At 44.5% G+C, this 17422-nt stretch overlaps 1 protein-coding gene across 5 annotated transcripts in view; it reads right to left on the bottom strand.

The window, feature by feature from the left end:
- LOC139537783 (rho GTPase-activating protein 26-like) overlaps nucleotides 1-17422 on the bottom strand; it is a 139253-nt gene that overhangs the window by 52375 nt on the left and 69456 nt on the right. For all 5 annotated transcript variants that reach the window (XM_071339557.1, XM_071339554.1, XM_071339555.1 and 2 more), the window contains exons 5-14: nucleotides 14787-14888; nucleotides 13146-13256; nucleotides 11603-11707; nucleotides 9959-10088; nucleotides 8586-8686; nucleotides 6631-6725; nucleotides 2893-2971; nucleotides 1879-1915; nucleotides 1635-1700; nucleotides 506-580 (exon numbers count right to left, since the gene is read on the bottom strand). In XM_071339557.1, coding sequence (XP_071195658.1) covers nucleotides 506-580; nucleotides 1635-1700; nucleotides 1879-1915; nucleotides 2893-2971; nucleotides 6631-6725; nucleotides 8586-8686; nucleotides 9959-10088; nucleotides 11603-11707; nucleotides 13146-13256; nucleotides 14787-14888 — 901 coding nt within the window. The remainder of the gene's footprint in view (nucleotides 1-505; nucleotides 581-1634; nucleotides 1701-1878; nucleotides 1916-2892; nucleotides 2972-6630; nucleotides 6726-8585; nucleotides 8687-9958; nucleotides 10089-11602; nucleotides 11708-13145; nucleotides 13257-14786; nucleotides 14889-17422) is intronic.

Genomic DNA, 17422 nt, shown 5'->3' with positions numbered 1-17422 from the left:
GTAAATGAACTCCTTTTGCATTATTTATGTCGTTTTATAAATGATCTAGCTATTCCCCATAGCTAGTCACATAAACCCTCAGGATGGTTTTCTGCTACAGTATAGACTCCCCTTACAGGCAGAGGTTTCCAGCTATCAGAATAAGACAGGTGTGTGTGTGAGTGGAGGTTGTGTAAACAAAACTACTGCATAAATATGAAATACATTCGCTTCAAATCTTTCCCCGAATATATACCTGTTTGGATTTGTTCCTCTCTCTCTCTCTCTCTCTCTCTCTCTCTCTCTCTCTCTCTCTCTCTCTCTCTCTCTCTCTCTCTCTCTCTCTCTCTCTCTCTCTCTCTCTCTCTCTCTCTCTCTCTCTCTCTCTCTCTCTCTCTCTCTCTCTCTCTCTCTCTCTCTCTCTCTCTCTCTCTCTCTCTCTCTCTCTCTCTCTCTCTCTCTCTCTCTCTCTCTCTCTCTCTCTCTCTCTCTCTCTCTCTCTCTCTCTCTGATATCTCTGTCTTACCCATGGCAAGACCCAGTAGGTTCTGTACTCTGGAGTTCACCCCAACAATCCTGTACAGACCCTGCTCATCGATGCCTGTGGGAGGGAACAGAACAGAGACACTTTTCCATATTTTGTTACGTTACAACCTTGTTCTAAAATGGGTTAAATAAAACATTTTCCTCAGCAATCTACACACAATACCCCAAAAGGACAATTGTCTGTAGAGCTGAGACAGGATTGTGTTGAAGCATTGAAGGTCCCCAAGAACACAGTGGCCTCCATCATTCTTAAATGGAACACGTTTGGAACCACAAAGACTCTTCCTAGAGCTGGCCGCCCGGCCAAACTGAGTAATCGGGGGAGAAGGGCTTTGGTCAGGGAGGTGACCAAGAACCTGATGGTCACTCTAACAGAGCTCTAGAGTTTCTCTGTGGGGTTGTTTTTCAGCAGCAGTGACTGGGAGACTAGTCAGGATCGAGGCAAAGATGAACAGAGCAAAGTACAGAGAGATCCTTGATGAAAACCTGCTCAGAGAGCTCAGGACCGGGGTGAAGGTTCACCTTCCAAAAGGACAACGACCCTAAGCACACAGCCAAGACAACGCAGGAGTGGCTTCGGGACAAGTCTCTGAATGTCCTTGAGTGGTCCAGCCAGAGCTCGGACTTGAACCAGATCGAACATCTCTGGAGAGACCTGAGAATAGCTGTGCAGCAACGCTCCCCATCCAACCTGACAGAGCTGGAGAATCCTACCCAAGAAGACTCGAGGCTGTAATCGCTGCCAAAGGTTCTTCAATAAAGTACTGAGCAAAGTGTCCGAATACTTATGTAAATGTGATATTTCAGTTTTTTTTATTTTGAATAGATTAGCTAACATTTCTAAACAACAGTTTTATCTTTGTCATTATGGGTTATTGTGTGTAGATTGATAAGGGGGAAAAATATGTTTTATCAGTTTTAGAATAAGGTTGTAACGTAACAAAATGTGGAAAAAGTCAAGGGGTCTGAATACTTTCCGAAAGCACAGTATATAAAGATCTTATAGGACCTATAAGAGACACACTGCCCGATGACACCAGATTGACAGTACAGTAGTATTAGAGAATACTACTGTGTGGGCTGTAAGCAGCCACGCCTTAGTTCAATACCTCTGGTCTCCACAGCATAGATTAACTTCTTCACAACGTTGAAGCCAACCACGTCCAGCTGGACCACTGTTACATGGAGAGAGAGGAATGGAGAGAGGGCAGAGGGAGAGAGGGAGGGAGGTATAGAGAAAAAAAGAAAGGGAGAAACAGAGGTAAAGAAGAAAATAAATCCCATCAATTATCAGTGTGCATTGATCTGGACAGATGGTAGAGTAAAGATAATGAATACCAATGAGTCACTTACTGCCTTCACTCTGGCTGTCTCTGTTTAAGTTATAGACCTGGAAGGAACAGAAACGCCCGGTTACCACGGTTACACCGCTTAGCTTTACCGCCAGCACCACCAGTCTCAAACACCTATCTGTGTACTGAACCCAGGCTGTACTTACATAAGCCCATGTACACCATGCTGTAATAAAACACTGTTGGACACAGTATGTCAGACTACCTGGCCGCCGTGTAGTAAAACAGTACATTGGCATCAATGGAGAGACCACAGCCTGCGGTCTTCCTCCGATAGAGCCTACTGATTCAGGTGGCTTCCTGAAGGAGCTGAAGGTTAGTTATTCAGCTATGCATCTACTGGAACCGGTGTTTGAGGAAGGCCTGCAGCATCATCAAGGACCCCACACACCAGCTGTTCACTCCCGTACCAACAGACTCAGAGACAGTTTCTATCTACAAGCCATCAGACTGCTGAACACTTGAACTGGACTGACTACCTGCTGTGATTCTACGAGCCTTAACACTCATGTATTCACACACACACACACACACACACACACACACACACACACACACACACACACACACACACACACACACACACACACACACACACACACACACACACACACACACACTTCCATGCTACACACACATTCATGCTACACACACACCTGCTGCTACCAGTCTCTTATTATGATTTGTAAATACTAAACACTTCCCCCTTCCACAAAACAAAACAGGTGTAAATATTGGACTATAAATTGTGTCTTCCTGTATTATAATAAATGCTAACATGTTTATTCTATTCTACTGTCATTTACTTTATGTTCGTATTCTTATCTGTATTATTTCTTATTGTTGTTGCATTGCATTTCATTGAACGGTGTGTAACATGTGTATCCTGTACATACGACTAATACAAAAAGAACATGGAGATTACGGAGTTCCTGTGATGGGCTAGACACACACATATGCACATACACACGCACGCGCATACACACAGGATGGGTGTGTAACCGTGGCAACATACCGGTTCTCTCCCATCCATAGCCTCCATCCACAGCCTACGGTCTTCCTCCGATAGAGCCTGCATGGTGATCACCCCCGACCTGCAACACATACACACACACACTGATACAGGCTCACCTTCAGCTGTCAATACAGTCCTGCTTCAAACCACACACACACACACACACACACACACACACACACACACACACACACACTGATACAGGCTCACCTTCAGCTGTCAATACAGTCCTGCTTCAAACCACGCACACACACACACACACACACACACACACACACACACACACACACACACACACACACACACACACACAGATACAGGCTCACCTTCAGCTGTCAATACAGTCCTGCTTCAAACCACACACACACACACACTGATACACATACACACATCCGCGCCACACACACATGCGTGCATATACAGACATGGACACACGCACACGCACTCATAAACACACACACACACACACCATAATGCACCATAATGAACACTCTGCCTAACACTCACAGTCAAGTTGTCCTTGTGAACTGTTAAAGCATGTTGAGTCCAGCTTTTACTGACATGCTGATAAAAAGGGTTGTGGTTACAACAACTGTACACTGCATCTAGCAAACACACACACACACGCTGGGCAGAGGACACACACACAAACACACACACTGGGCAGAGAACACACACATACAATGGGCAGAGAACACACACACACTGGGCAGAGGACACACACACACACACACACTGGGCAGAGGACACACACACACACACACACACACACACACACACACACACACACACACACACACACACACACACACACACACACACACACACACACTGGGCAGAGAACACATACATACAATGGGCAGAGAACACACACTCACACACACACACTGGGCAGAGGACACACACACACACACACACACTGGGCAGAGGACACACAAACACACACACTGGGCAGAGGACACACACACATACACACACTGGGCAGAGGACACACACACACACACATACACACACTGGGCAGAGGACACACACACATACACACACTGGGCAGAGGACACACACACACACACACACACTGGGCAGAGGACACACACACTAGAGGTCGACCGATTAATCGGAAGGGCCGATTTCAAGTTTTCATAACAATCGGAAATCGGTAATTTTGGACGCCGATTTTGCCGATTATTTATTTATTTAAAAAAAAAAATTTTACACCTTTATTTAACTAGGCAAGTCAGTTAAGAACACATTCTTATTTTCAATGACGGCCTAGGAACAGTGGGTTAACTGCCTTGTTCAGGGGCAGAACGACAGATTTTTACCTTGTCAGCTCAGGGATTCAATCTTGCAAACTTACGGTTAACTAGTCCAACGCTCTAACCACCTGCCTCACGAGGAGCCCGCCTGTTACGTGAATGCAGTAAGAAGCCAAGGTAAGTTGCTAGCTAGCATTAAACTTATCTTATAAAAAACAATCAATCAATCAATCATAATCACTAGTTATAACTACACATGGTTGATGATATGACTAGTTTATCTAGCATGTCCTGCGTTGCATATAATCGATGCGGTGCGCATTCGCGAAAAAGGACTGTCGTTACTCCAACGTGTACCTAACCATAAACATCAATGCCTTTCTTAAAATCAATACACAGAAGTATATATTTTTAAACCTGCATATTTAGCTAAAAGAAATCCAGGTTAGCAGGCAATATTAACCAGGTGAAATTGTGTCACTTCTCTTGCGTTCATTGCACGCAGAGTCAGAGTATATGCAACAGTTTGGGCCGCCTGGCTCGTTGCGAACTAATTTGCCAGAATTTTACGTAATTATGACATAACATTGAAGGTTGTGCAATGTAACAGGAATATTTAGACTTATGGATGCCACCCGTTAGATAAAATACGGAACGGTTCCGTATTTCACTGAAAGAATAAACGTTTTGTTTTCGAGATGATAGTTTCCAGATTCTACCATATTAATGATCTAAGGCTCGTATTTCTGTGTGTTATTATGTTATAATTAAGTCTATGATTTGATAGAGCAGTCTGACTGAGCGATGGTAGGCACCAGCAGGCTCGTAAGCATTCATTCAAACAGCACTTTTGTGCGTTTTGCCAGCAGCTCTTCGCAATGCTTCAAGCATTGCGCTGTTTATGACTTCAAGCCCATCAACTCCCAAGATTAGGCTGGTGTAACCGATGTGAAATGGCTAGCTAGTTAGCGGGGTGCGCGCTAATAGCGTTTCAAACGTCACTCGCTCTGAGACTTGGAGTAGTTGTTCCCCTTGCTCTGCGTGGGTAACGCTGCTTCGAGGGTGGCTGTTGTCGATGTGTTCCTGGTTCGAGCCCAGGTAGCGGCGAGGAGAGGGATGGAAGCTATACTGTTACACTGGCAATACTAAAGTGCCTATAAGAACAGCCAATAGTCAAAGGTATATGAAATACAAATGGTATAGAGAGAAATAGTCCTATAATTCCTATAATAACTACAACCTAAAACTTCTTACCTGGGAATATTGAAGACTCATGTTAAAAGGAACCACCAGCTTTCATATGTTCTCATGTTCTGAGCAAGGAACTGAAACGTTAGCTTTCTTACATGGCACATATTGCACTTTTACTTTCTTCTCCAACACTTTGTTTTTGCATTATTTAAACCAAATTGAACATGTTTCATTATTTATTTGAGGCTAAATTGATTTTATTGATGTATTATATTAAGTTAAAATAAGTGTTCATTCAGTATTGTTGTAATTGTCATTATTACAAATACATTTTTTTTTTTATCAGCCGATTAATCGGTATCGGCTTTTTTTTTTTGGTCCTCCAATAATCGGTATCGGCGTTGAAAAATCATAATCGGTCGACCTCTAACACACACGCACGCACGCACGCACGCACGCACGCACGCACGCACGCACGCACGCACACACACACACACACACACACACACACACACACACACACACACACACACACACGCACACACACACACACACACACACACACACACTGGGCAGAGGACACACAAACACACACACTGGGCAGAGGACACACATACACACACTGGGCAGAGAACACACACACACTGAGCAGAGGACACACAAACACACACTGGGCAGAGGACACATACACATCATGAATAAATAAAGAGGACTGAGTGCAGGAACGGGCTGATGACGGTGGAGAGAGATCTGAGGCTGTAGTGTCGGGGAGGCACAGACTCTGCTGCTCTAACTGCAGTCAGACAACACTCTGCTAAGACTGGCCTGGATAGGAGAGGAGGCAGACATCTCTCATGATCTAACTTACACCCTCATTTTCAAAACTAGACCTTCTAGCGTCTGTCTCCAGGCAGCTTGTAGTGTTCACAGGACAGGCACGGCTTAATGCTGAACAATGCATTTCAAACTACTTCCATCTTAATGTTGAACAAAGCATTTCAAACTGCTCTCATCTTAATGTTGAACAAAGCATTTCAAACTGCTCTCATCTTAATGTTGAACAAAGCTTTTCAAACCACCCCTCATCTTCATCTGCAATTAATGTAACATTAAAGAGACAAGCTGTGTACTGGGATTTTGCGATTGCCAATCCTCATTAAGATCCTCTGTGTTGAGCTCTCTCACTAGTCACTCAGCCACAGCCACAGCCTCAGCCCCAGCAAGACTTGTGAGCACCACCCTGTGGTTGGAATGAGTCACAACAAGCTATTCGACAGCAGCAATGACTCACCTGTCTACGCCCTCCACATCAAAACAGAACCTCTTCTCTATAGAGTCCGTCTTCCGCCTTGTGCAGGACTTCAGAGTGAAGCTCTCCTCCTCTCCCTGAAAGACAGGGGTGACCTTAATCAACCTTTAAGAAGAGACATTTTATGACATTCAAGTTAAATCAATGTGAAGTTCCTTTCCCAACGTGTGTGGAACCATGTCATTACGGTGCATTTCTTATATTCTCGAAGTGAATTGGGGACAAGGACTAGGATGGACGGACTCAAAGGACCTAGGAAAAGATGTGTAGGAAGCTTAGATGTATCATTCCAGTGCAACTATTTTACAGCCCATCTCCCTACTATCAATCCCTCCTCTCCCCTTTCTTCTCCTTTCCTTTCCTCTCTTCGTCTCTCCTTTCCTTTCCTCCCCTCTCCTCTCTTCTCCTCTCCTTTCCTCTCCTCGTCTCCCCTTTCCTCTCCTTTCCTCCCCTCTCCTCTCCTTTCCTATCCTCATCTACCCTTTCCTCTCCTTCTCTCCTTCTCTCCTTTCCTCTCCTTTCCTCTCTCCTCTCTTCTCATCCTCTCCCCTCTCCTCCCCTTTCTTCTCACCCCTCCCCTTTCCTCTCCTCTCTCCCCTTTCCTCTCCTCTCCTTTCCTCTACTCTCCTCCCCTTCCCTCTCCTCTTCTCCCCTGTCCTCTCCTTTCCTCTCCTCTCCTCCTTCAAAGGGACTGCATTAGCACCTGAAGTGTCACTACTCTGTTTGTACACAGGATCCCAGCAGACACAGGGCAGTAATCCTGAGAGAGGGACCATCAAGCCACAACTCTGATGTGTTCCGAATGATAGGTCCTCTCCTCTCTGATTCTTCCTCTCATGTCCTCTCATGTCCTCTCCCCTCTCCTGCCCTTTCTCCTCTTCCCCCATCACTTCTCTCCCTTCATCTCCCTCTCTCTGCCATCCTTTTCTCCACAGTACACTTCAATCAGTGTGAAAGGAACTGTGAGATGAGGAGTAGAGCCCGACCGACATATTGGTTCACTGATATTATCAGCCGATATTGGCCTTTTACAGCTATCGGACGATAATTCCACCGATAAACGATATTCAATAAATAGGATGAAAAAAGTGAATCTCATGCTGATCTGAACACTTACAGACATAATGATGTCATTCATTTCACCATGTAAGAAATCAACATTTGAAACATATTTCTTGGGCAATTTAGAAATTACTTTTTCATTTCCCCGGTGTAAAACACTATATCGACAGTTTCCCCCAAAATAACTGCAGTCATTCAAACCTCTAGTGACAGATGTCACACATGATTTCTGCTTTAAATCGTGACTGGGAGGCCTTAAATATGAATGTGTCTAATTAATGTGTCTATGGCTCTGTTCATGAGGGTTGGAGAAGCCCCTGAGGTTTCTGGAGAGCTCTCTCTCTCTGTGTGTGTGTGTGTGTGTGTGTGTGTGTGTGTGTGTGTGTGTGTGTGTGTGTGTGTGTGTGTGTGTGTGTGTGTGTGTGTGTGTGTGTGTGTGTGTGTGTGTGTGTGTGTGTGTGTGTGTGTGTGTGTGTGGTAATTGGATGAGTTGACCCCTGTAGGTGGGGCTCTAGTCTCCCCTATACTTGGGTGTATTAGAGCAGAACTTATCCCTGACAAGATGTTGGGCTTGGCATGGGCACTGTGTTAACTACTGTCTGAGAGTGGCACTGCAGGAGAGGTTGGCCCACTGCCAGCTCTGTGTGTCAACCCTGCCAGCCCTGAGTCACGGTACCATGACCTGCCGCCCATGCCAAGATAAGAGCCCTGCATCATCGCCGGTAGGCGAAAACAAGCGAGCGACCGATGCCAATATTTCTTTCTCTCTATTCTCGCTCTTCTCTCTCTCACTCTCTGTCTCTCTGCTCCAACAACTACATGGTCCCACGGCATGGCAGAGTGGCATTCTGGGTAGAAACAAACAGACAACGCACCACTTTGCCTCCAGACTTCTGGTCAAACAGGACCATGGTGACTCGTTTGGGCTCTCGATGGTAGGTGCAGTAGTACTTGACCCAGGTTGACACAAAAGAACCTGAGAGAGGGAAGCGAGAGAAGCAGAGAGAGAAGCAGACAGAGAAGCAGAGAACAAGCAGAGAGAGAAGCAGACAGAGAAGCAGAGAACAAGCAGAGAGAGAAGCAGAGAACAAGCAGAAAGAAGCAGAGAGAAGCAGACAGAGAAGCAGAGAGAGAAGCAGAGAGACGTACAAAGAGAAGCAGAGAGAAAAGCAGAGAGAGAAGCAGAGAGAGAAGCAGAGAGACGTACAGAGAGAAGCAGACAGAGAAGCAGAGAGAAAGCAGAGAGAGAAGCAGAGAGAGAAGCAGAGAGACGTACAGAGAGAAGCAGAGAGAAGCAGACAGAGAAGCAGAGAGAAAAGCAGAGAGAAAAGCAGAGAGAAAAGCAGAGAGAAGCAGACAGAGCAGCAGAGAGAAAAGCAGAGAGAAGCAGAGAGAGAAGCAGAGAGAAGCAGAGAGAAGCAGACAGAGAAGCAGAGAGAAAAGCAGAGAGAAAAGCAGAGAGAAGCAGAGAGAAAAGCAGAGAGAAGCAGAGAGAGAAGCAGAGAGAAGCAGAGAGAGAAGCAGAGAGAAAAGCAGAGAGAAGCAGACAGAGAAGCAGAGAGAAAAGCAGAGAGAAAAGCAGAGAGAAAAGCAGAGAGAAAAGCAGAGAAAAAAGCAGAGAGAAGCAGAGAGAAAAGCAGAGAGAAGCAGAGAGAAAAGCAGAGAGAAGCAGAGAGAAGCAGAGAGAAAAGCAGAGAGAAAAGCAGAGAAAAGCAGAGAGAAGCAGAGAGAGAAGCAGAGAGAAAAGCAGAGAAAAGCAGAGAAAAGCAGAGAAAAGCAGAGAGAAGCAGAGAGAGAAGCAGAGAGAAAAGCAGAGAAAAGCAGAGAGAAGCAGAGAGAGAAGCAGAGAGAAGCAGAGAGAGAAGCAGAGAGAAGCAGAGAGAGAAGCAGAGAGAGAAGCAGAGAGAGAGGCAGAGAGAAGCAGAGAGCGGGGAAGCAATGAAAAAATGGTTTTGGTTACCAATTTATTACTGCACATGCTCAGTGCCCTTGTCACCTCTCATCCTGAATACAATTACTCTTGTTGTTTCTATGGGGAAATTGTTGTTTCTATACAACAACACTGGTACTACTTTTCTAAATGGTAAAAATAAATGACTAAATAGTGATGTAAAATGTGACCTTATTGCATCATGAGAGAGAGAAAGAACTGTCTGTGTGTGTGTGCTTGTGTGTGTGAGAATGAGAGACAGTGAGATCGAGAACGAGAAAGGAGTGAGAGAGACAGAGAGCATGACGGGTCACTCACGTTTCTCCTGTACAAACAGGTATCCCTCCATGGTGTCATGGCTGATGCTCTTGTGTTCATGGGGGTTCTCCTTCATCTTCCTCATCAGACACTCCACCTCAGACCGGGTGCTTTCAAAACGGTTCCGCGTCTGAACAGGGCAGGAGAGGAGACAGAATGATGGAAACATCCCACCTACCATCCTGCATTCTGAGCAATTCACCACTGTCTGTAGTTGTTGGGTTAGGGCTATTGACCACTGTCTGTAGTTGTTGGGTTAGGGCTATTCACCACTGTCTGTAGTTGTTGGGTTAGGGCTATTCACCACTGTCTGTAGTTGTTGGGTTAGGTCTATTGACCACTGTCTGTAGTTGTTGGGTTAGGGGTATTGACCACTGTCTGTAGTTGTTGGGTTAGGTCTATTCACCACTGTCTGTAGTTGTTGGGTTAGGGCTATTCACCACTGTCTGTAGTTGTTGGGTTAGGTCTATTCACCACTGTCTGTAGTTGTTGGGTTAGGTCTATTCACCGCTGTCTGTAGTTGTTGGGTTAGGGCTATTGACCACTGTCTGTAGTTGTTGGGTTAGGGCTATTCACCACTGTCTGTAGTTGTTGGGTTAGGGCTATTCACCACTGTCTGTAGTTGTTGGGTTAGGGCTATTCACCACTGTCTGTAGTTGTTGGGTTAGGGCTATTGACCACTGTCTGTAGTTGTTGGGTTAGGGCTATTCACCACTGTCTGTAGTTGTTGGGTTAGGGCTATTCACCACTGTCTGTAGTTGTTGGGTTAGGTCTATTGACCACTGTCTGTAGTTGTTGGGTTAGGGGTATTGACCACTGTCTGTAGTTGTTGGGTTAGGTCTATTCACCACTGTCTGTAGTTGTTGGGTTAGGGCTATTCACCACTGTCTGTAGTTGTTGGGTTAGGTCTATTCACCACTGTCTGTAGTTGGTGGGTTAGGTCTATTCACCGCTGTCTGTAGTTGTTGGGTTAGGGCTATTGACCACTGTCTGTAGTTGTTGGGTTAGGGCTATTCACCACTGTCTGTAGTTGTTGGGTTAGGGCTATTCACCACTGTCTGTAGTTGTTGGGTTAGGGCTATTCACCACTGTCTGTAGTTGTTGGGTTAGGGCTATTGACCACTGTCTGTAGTTGTTGGGTTAGGGCTATTCACCACTGTCTGTAGTTGTTGGGTTAGGGCTATTCACCACTGTCTGTAGTTGTTGGGTTAGGGCTATTCACCACTGTCTGTAGTTGTTGGGTTAGGGCTATTCACCACTGTCTGTAGTTGTTGGGTTAGGGCTATTCACCACTGTCTGTAGTTGTTGGGTTAGGGCTATTCACCACTGTCTGTAGTTGTTGGGTTAGGGCTATTGACCACTGTCTGTAGTTGTTGGGTTAGGGCTATTCACCACTGTCTGTAGTTGTTGGGTTAGAGCTATTGACCATTGTCTGTAGTTGTTGGGTTAGGGCTATTCACCACTGTCTGTAGTTGTTGGGTTAGGGCTATTCACCACTGTCTGTAGTTGTTGGGTTAGGGCTATTCACCACTGTCTGTAGTTGTTGGGTTAGGGCTATTGCCTTGAAAGGCCACTGGGTTGGCAAAAGAGGAAATCTGATCAGCACCTCATGCCTGTAATGTATGACATTAACATGAATCTTACATTCTGAATGCTGATGGTGAGGTCTGTCTTGAAGTGGTTGAAGTCTTTGGCCAGTTCGTACCCATGATGGTAGTAAGTAAACAGCCCTTGAAGGAATGCCAGCAACTAGAATTGATGTAGAGGATGACAAGGAAAGGAATTGATGTAGAGGATGACAAGGAAAGGAAACAAGGTTGAGAAACATTCCTCTCAACTCAATTAAATGAAATCAACCAAATCTACTCTAATTTGTTTTCAAAGGTACTTGTTGTCAGCTACATTCTAAAGCTACAGATGTAGGATCTTAATTTGATGACCCTGTTGCAGGAGAACCTTCCTGAAATGCAGGAAATTTAAGTGTATTCGAGGTTAAAAAAGATTTTTGAAGTTTGTCATTTCAACTTTGAAAATTCAGACTTGATTTTTCCTTAGGAAAAATGTATCAACCCCTACAAAAACATCCATTAATTATAATCCACATAATAATTCACATTTCCTGTTGCTGCAGGATTATTTTCCTGCTGTAGCAAACTGGCTCAGTATAAGTGACACGTGTATGTGACCAATAACAGTTGATTTGATTTTAGTACAGTAACAATAGTACAGTAACAGTTGTACAGTAACAGTAGTAACAGTAGTACAGTAACCATAGTAACAGTAGTATAGTAACAGTAGTGACAATTGTACAGTAACAATAGTACAGTAACAGTTGTACAGTAACAGTAGTAACAGTAGTACAGTAACCATAGTAACAGTAGTATAGTAACAGTAGTGACAATTGTACAGTAACAATAGTACAGTAACAGTAGAACAGCAACTATACCACAGTAACAGTAATATAGTAACCGTAGCAACAGTAGTAGAGTAACAGTAGTAGTACAGTAACAGCAGCCCAGTAACAGTGGTAACAGCAACAGTAGTACAGTAACAGTTTAACAGTAACCATGGTATAGTAACAGTAGCACAGTCACAGTAGTAACAGTATTATAGTAACAGTGGTACAGTAGCCGTAGTAACAGTAGTACAGTAACAATGGTACAGTAACAGTGGTACATTAACCGTAGTAACTGTAGTACAGTCACAGTAGTACAGTAACAGTAGCACGGTAACAGTAGTATAGTAACAGGAGTAACAGTAGTACAGCAACAGTAGAACAGTAACAGTAGAACAGTAACAGTAGAACAGTAACAGTAGAACAGTAACAGTAGAACAGTAACAGTAGAACAGTAACAGTAGAACAGTAACAGTAGAACAGCAACTATGCTACAGTAACAGTAGTACAGCAACAGTAGAACAGCAACTATGCTACAGTAACAGTAGTAACAGTAACAGTAGTATAGTAACAATAGTAGGGTTGCAAAACTCCAGTACCTTTCCCCAAATTCCCAGGTTTTCCAGAAATCCTGGTTGGAAGGTTCAGGAGGGAATAAGCAGAAAATACGTCTTCCGAACCAAGATTTCTGGAAGACCTGGACGTTTTGGGAAAGGTACTAGAGTTTTGCAACCCTAAGCAGTATACAGTAAAAGACAGCAGATGCTGAGGGCGGTTGGCATTCTCACTCACCGGCTCTACAAAGTCAAACATCTTCCTCTCCTGGACTTCCTGCACCTTGAACACGTACTCCAGAGACACCTCATAGAAATGCTGCCGCACGTGGTCCACCTGACTGTCTGCCTGCACAACACACACGTGACTCTGTTGGAACTGACGTTCAGGACACACACATCACCTCAGGATTGAAGTGAGACAACTCACAAACACATGAACACTTAAAGGTAAACATGGACCTACTGCAGCAAGGGAAAGGTATGTGCTTAATTCATGGAAACATGGACCTACTGCAGCAAGGGAAAGGTGTGTGCTTAATTCATGGAAACATGGACCTACTGCAGCAAGGGAAAGGTATGTGCTTAATTCATGGAAACATGGACCTACTGCAGCAAGGGAAAGGTGTGTGCTTAATTCATGGAAACATGGACCTACTGCAGCAAGGGAAAGGTATGTGCTTACTTCATGGAAACATGGACCTACTGCAGCAAGGGAAAGATGTGTGCTTACTTCATGGAAACATGGACCTACTGCAGCAAGGGAAAGGTGTGTGCTTACTTCATGGAAACATGGACCTACTGCAGCAAGGGAAAGATGTGTGCTTACTTCATGGAAACATGGACCTACTGCAGCAAGGGAAAGGTGTGTGCTTACTTCATGGAAACATGGACCTACTGCAGCAAGGGAAAGGTATGTGCTTACTTCATGGAAACATGGACCTACTGCAGCAAGGGAAAGGTGTGTGCTTACTTCATGGAAACATGGACCTACTGCAGCAAGGGAAAGGTGTGTGCTTACTTCATGAAAACATGGACCTACTGCAGCAAGGGAAAGGTGTGTGCTTACTTCATGGAAACATGGACCTACTGCAGCAAGGGAAAGGTGTGTGTTACTTCATGGAAACATGGACCTACTGCAGCAAGGGAAAGGTGTGTGCTTACTTCATGGAAACATGGACCTACTGCAGCAAGGGAAAGGTGTGTGTTACTTCATGGAAACATGGACCTACTGCAGCAAGGGAAAGGTGTGTGTTACTTCATGGAAACATGGACCTACTGCAGCAAGGGAAAGGTATGTGTTACTTCATGGAAACATGGACCTCCTGCAACAAGGGAAAGGTGTGTGCTTACTTCATGGAAACATGGACCTACTGCAACAAGGGAAAGGTGTGTGCTTACTTCATGGAAACATGGACCTACTGCAACAAGGGAAATGTGTGTGCTTACTTCATGGAAACATGGACCTACTGCAGCAAGGGAAAGGTATGTGCTTACTTCATGGAAACATGGACCTACTGCAGCAAGGGAAATGTGTGTGTTACTTCATGGAAACATGGACCTACTGCAACAAGGGAAAGGTGTGTGTTACTTCATGGAAACATGGACCTACTGCAGCAAGGGAAAGGTGTGTGCTTACTTCATGGAAACATGGACCTACTGCAGCAAGGGAAAGGTGTGTGCTTACTTCATGGAAACATGGACCTACTGCAGCAAGGGAAAGGTGTGTGCTTACTTCATGGAAACATGGACCTACTGCAGCAAGGGAAAGGTGTGTGCTTACTTCATGGAAACATGGACCTACTACAGCAAGGGAAAGTTGTGTGCTTACTTCATGGAAACATGGACCTACTGCAGCAAGGGAAAGGTGTGTGCTTACTTCATGGAGATGTGCTTCTTTCTTCTTTGCTGATAGACTCAGGTGCTTCTCCAGTGCAGCACAGTACTTCTCTGTCTCTTTGTCGTATTTCTTCTTGGCTTCCTGTGAGATGTCAGTAAAAAGGTCACCAACAGTCACTTTGTTTCCTCTAAAGTCCTGGACACAACACACAGCAATGTGTATTTTTAATTAACCAGGAAGCCCAATTGAGGTCAGAAGACCTCTTTCTTAAGGGAGACCTCTATATCAGACATATGGCCCATTTCCAAAAAGGATTTAACCCGGTGTTATACCCAAAAGACTTTCTGTTTCAATCTACGCGGTACTGGCCCATGGCTCCGGTGAACCTGTTTCACTTGGGGCCAAAGCCAAGCCACTGGAACTGCAGCTTTAATTTACATAATGGCTAACTGTGAACTTTAACACCTTCTCACAAAGAAACTGTTTTGATTATGCAGGGTTGTTGATTCTGCTCTTTACAAGTCCTCACTGTCAGCCCTAGCTATGTAAACACAATGCCCCTAGTATATCATAAGGGTGTATACACTAGTGTAACACTGGTGTTACAGTTGAAAAGCAGCAATAGATCTCTGTTTTGACATCATCACTGCTACACTCTTAGAAAAAAGGGTGCCATCTAGAACCTGAAAGGGTTCTTCGGCTGTCCCCATAGGAGAAACCTTTGAAGAACCATGTTTTGTTCCAGGTAGAACCCTTTCGGGTTCCATGTAGAATCCTTTCCACAGAGGGTTCTACATGGAACCCAAAAGGGTTCTACCTGGAACCAAAATGGTTCTCCTATGGGGACAGCCGAAGAACCCTTTTGGAACCCTTTTTTCTGAGAGTGTACCTTCCAACAGAACATCATTTCTCAAGAATCGTGGGTATTATTGGTATGTCCAGAGCTCAGCTTCACCGACAAACCTGGAGGCACATGTTGTGAGACACAGGTTGAAATCACAAGTCCTCTAGGGCTGCAGAAACCAACAGAGACAGCTCACAGCTGGTGGGAAAACAATAGACCACTTTATACCGAACCTCTGGTATTGAGGTCATCCACAGACAGACATACAGACATAACAGGGTGTGTCAGTACTAACATACAGTACAGTACTCATCACCCTGAGGCACATTGACTGTGTCCACACCTGCTACTGAGTGATGTCATCATCCCTGTCCACCCAGTCACATGACCCAGCCTTTCAAAACCAGCCAGTTTCCACAGGAAGTAGAAGCAATCAACCCTCCTCAGAACAGAATGACCACAACAGCTGCTCAACACATCACTTCGAAGCATCATAATATAGCAAACCAAAGTCATTCTATTAGCTCTAACCCTTCATAATAAATTCACCTGCATCATGGCTGTTATACACTTTTGACATGTTTCAAGGCCGTGCTATCCGGGATCCTTGGGACGTCCCTACCCCCCATTGAAGTTGAAATTTTGAATGGTTAATGTTGGGTACGGGTTAAAGTTAGGTAAGGGTTATGGTTAAGGTTAGGGTAGGGTTAGGGTTTAGGGTAGGGACGTCCCAAGGATCCCGGATAGAACTCATCTACCTTTCAATGTAGGCTTTTTGAGTTCAAGTATCCTTCAAACACTCAATTATTCTTCAAACATTCAATTAACATACACATCCTTCTAACTTAGACTGCATAAGGATATGGTGTGAAGTACATTCACAAAGTTATATCAATTTAATATTACTCTCAATATGATGTCCGTTACCTTTCTTCATTAACAATACACCAGCTAAATCCTGATAAAGCCCTTCATGTATTACCATTATTGGCCATGTGGTGGCAGTGTCTTATCACATACGACCTGTCAGCTCTGGCAGGCAGAGCTGAGAGCAATTTAGACACACCGAGGTAGTGTGGGGAGATCTCTGAATGTGGTCATCAATGGTGATTTAATAGAGGGATGCTACTCCCCGCAGTGCATACATTACATAGTCTAGCCTACAAACATATAACTTCTACAGTTGAAGTCGGAAGTTTACATACATCTTAGCCAAACATATTTATACTCAGTTTTTCACAAATCCTGACATTTAATCTTAGTAAAAATTCTGTCTTAGGTCAGTTAGGATCACCACTTTATTTTAAGAATGTGAAATGTCAGAATAATAGTAGACAGAATGATTTATATCAGCTTTCACATTCCCAGTGGGTCAGAAGTTTACATACACTCAATTAGTATTTGGTAGCATTGCCTTTAAATGAATTATCTTGGCTCAAACGTTTCAGGTAGCCTTCCACAAGCTTCCCACAATAAGTTGGGTGAATTCTGACCCATTCCTCCTGACAGAGCAGACAATGCAGGAGTGGCTTCGGGACAAGTCTCTGAATGTCCTTGAGTGGCCCAGTCAGGTTTGTAGGCCTCCTTGCTCGCACACGCTTTTTCAGTTATGCCCACAGATTTTCTACAGGATTGAGGTCAGGGCTTTGTGATGGCCACTCCAGTACCTTGACTTTGTTGTCCTTAAGCCATTTTGCAACAACTTTGGAAGTATGCTTGGGGTCATTGTCCATTTGGAAGACCCATTTGCGACCAAGCTTTAACTTCCTGATTGATGTCTTGAGATGTTGCTTTAATATATCCACATCATTTTCCATCCTCATGATGCCAT

Source organism: Salvelinus alpinus, chromosome 13 (genome assembly GCF_045679555.1).
Source record: "Salvelinus alpinus chromosome 13, SLU_Salpinus.1, whole genome shotgun sequence".
Lineage (NCBI taxonomy): Eukaryota > Metazoa > Chordata > Actinopteri > Salmoniformes > Salmonidae > Salvelinus > Salvelinus alpinus.
This window is presented reverse-complemented; position numbering and strand designations above follow the sequence as displayed.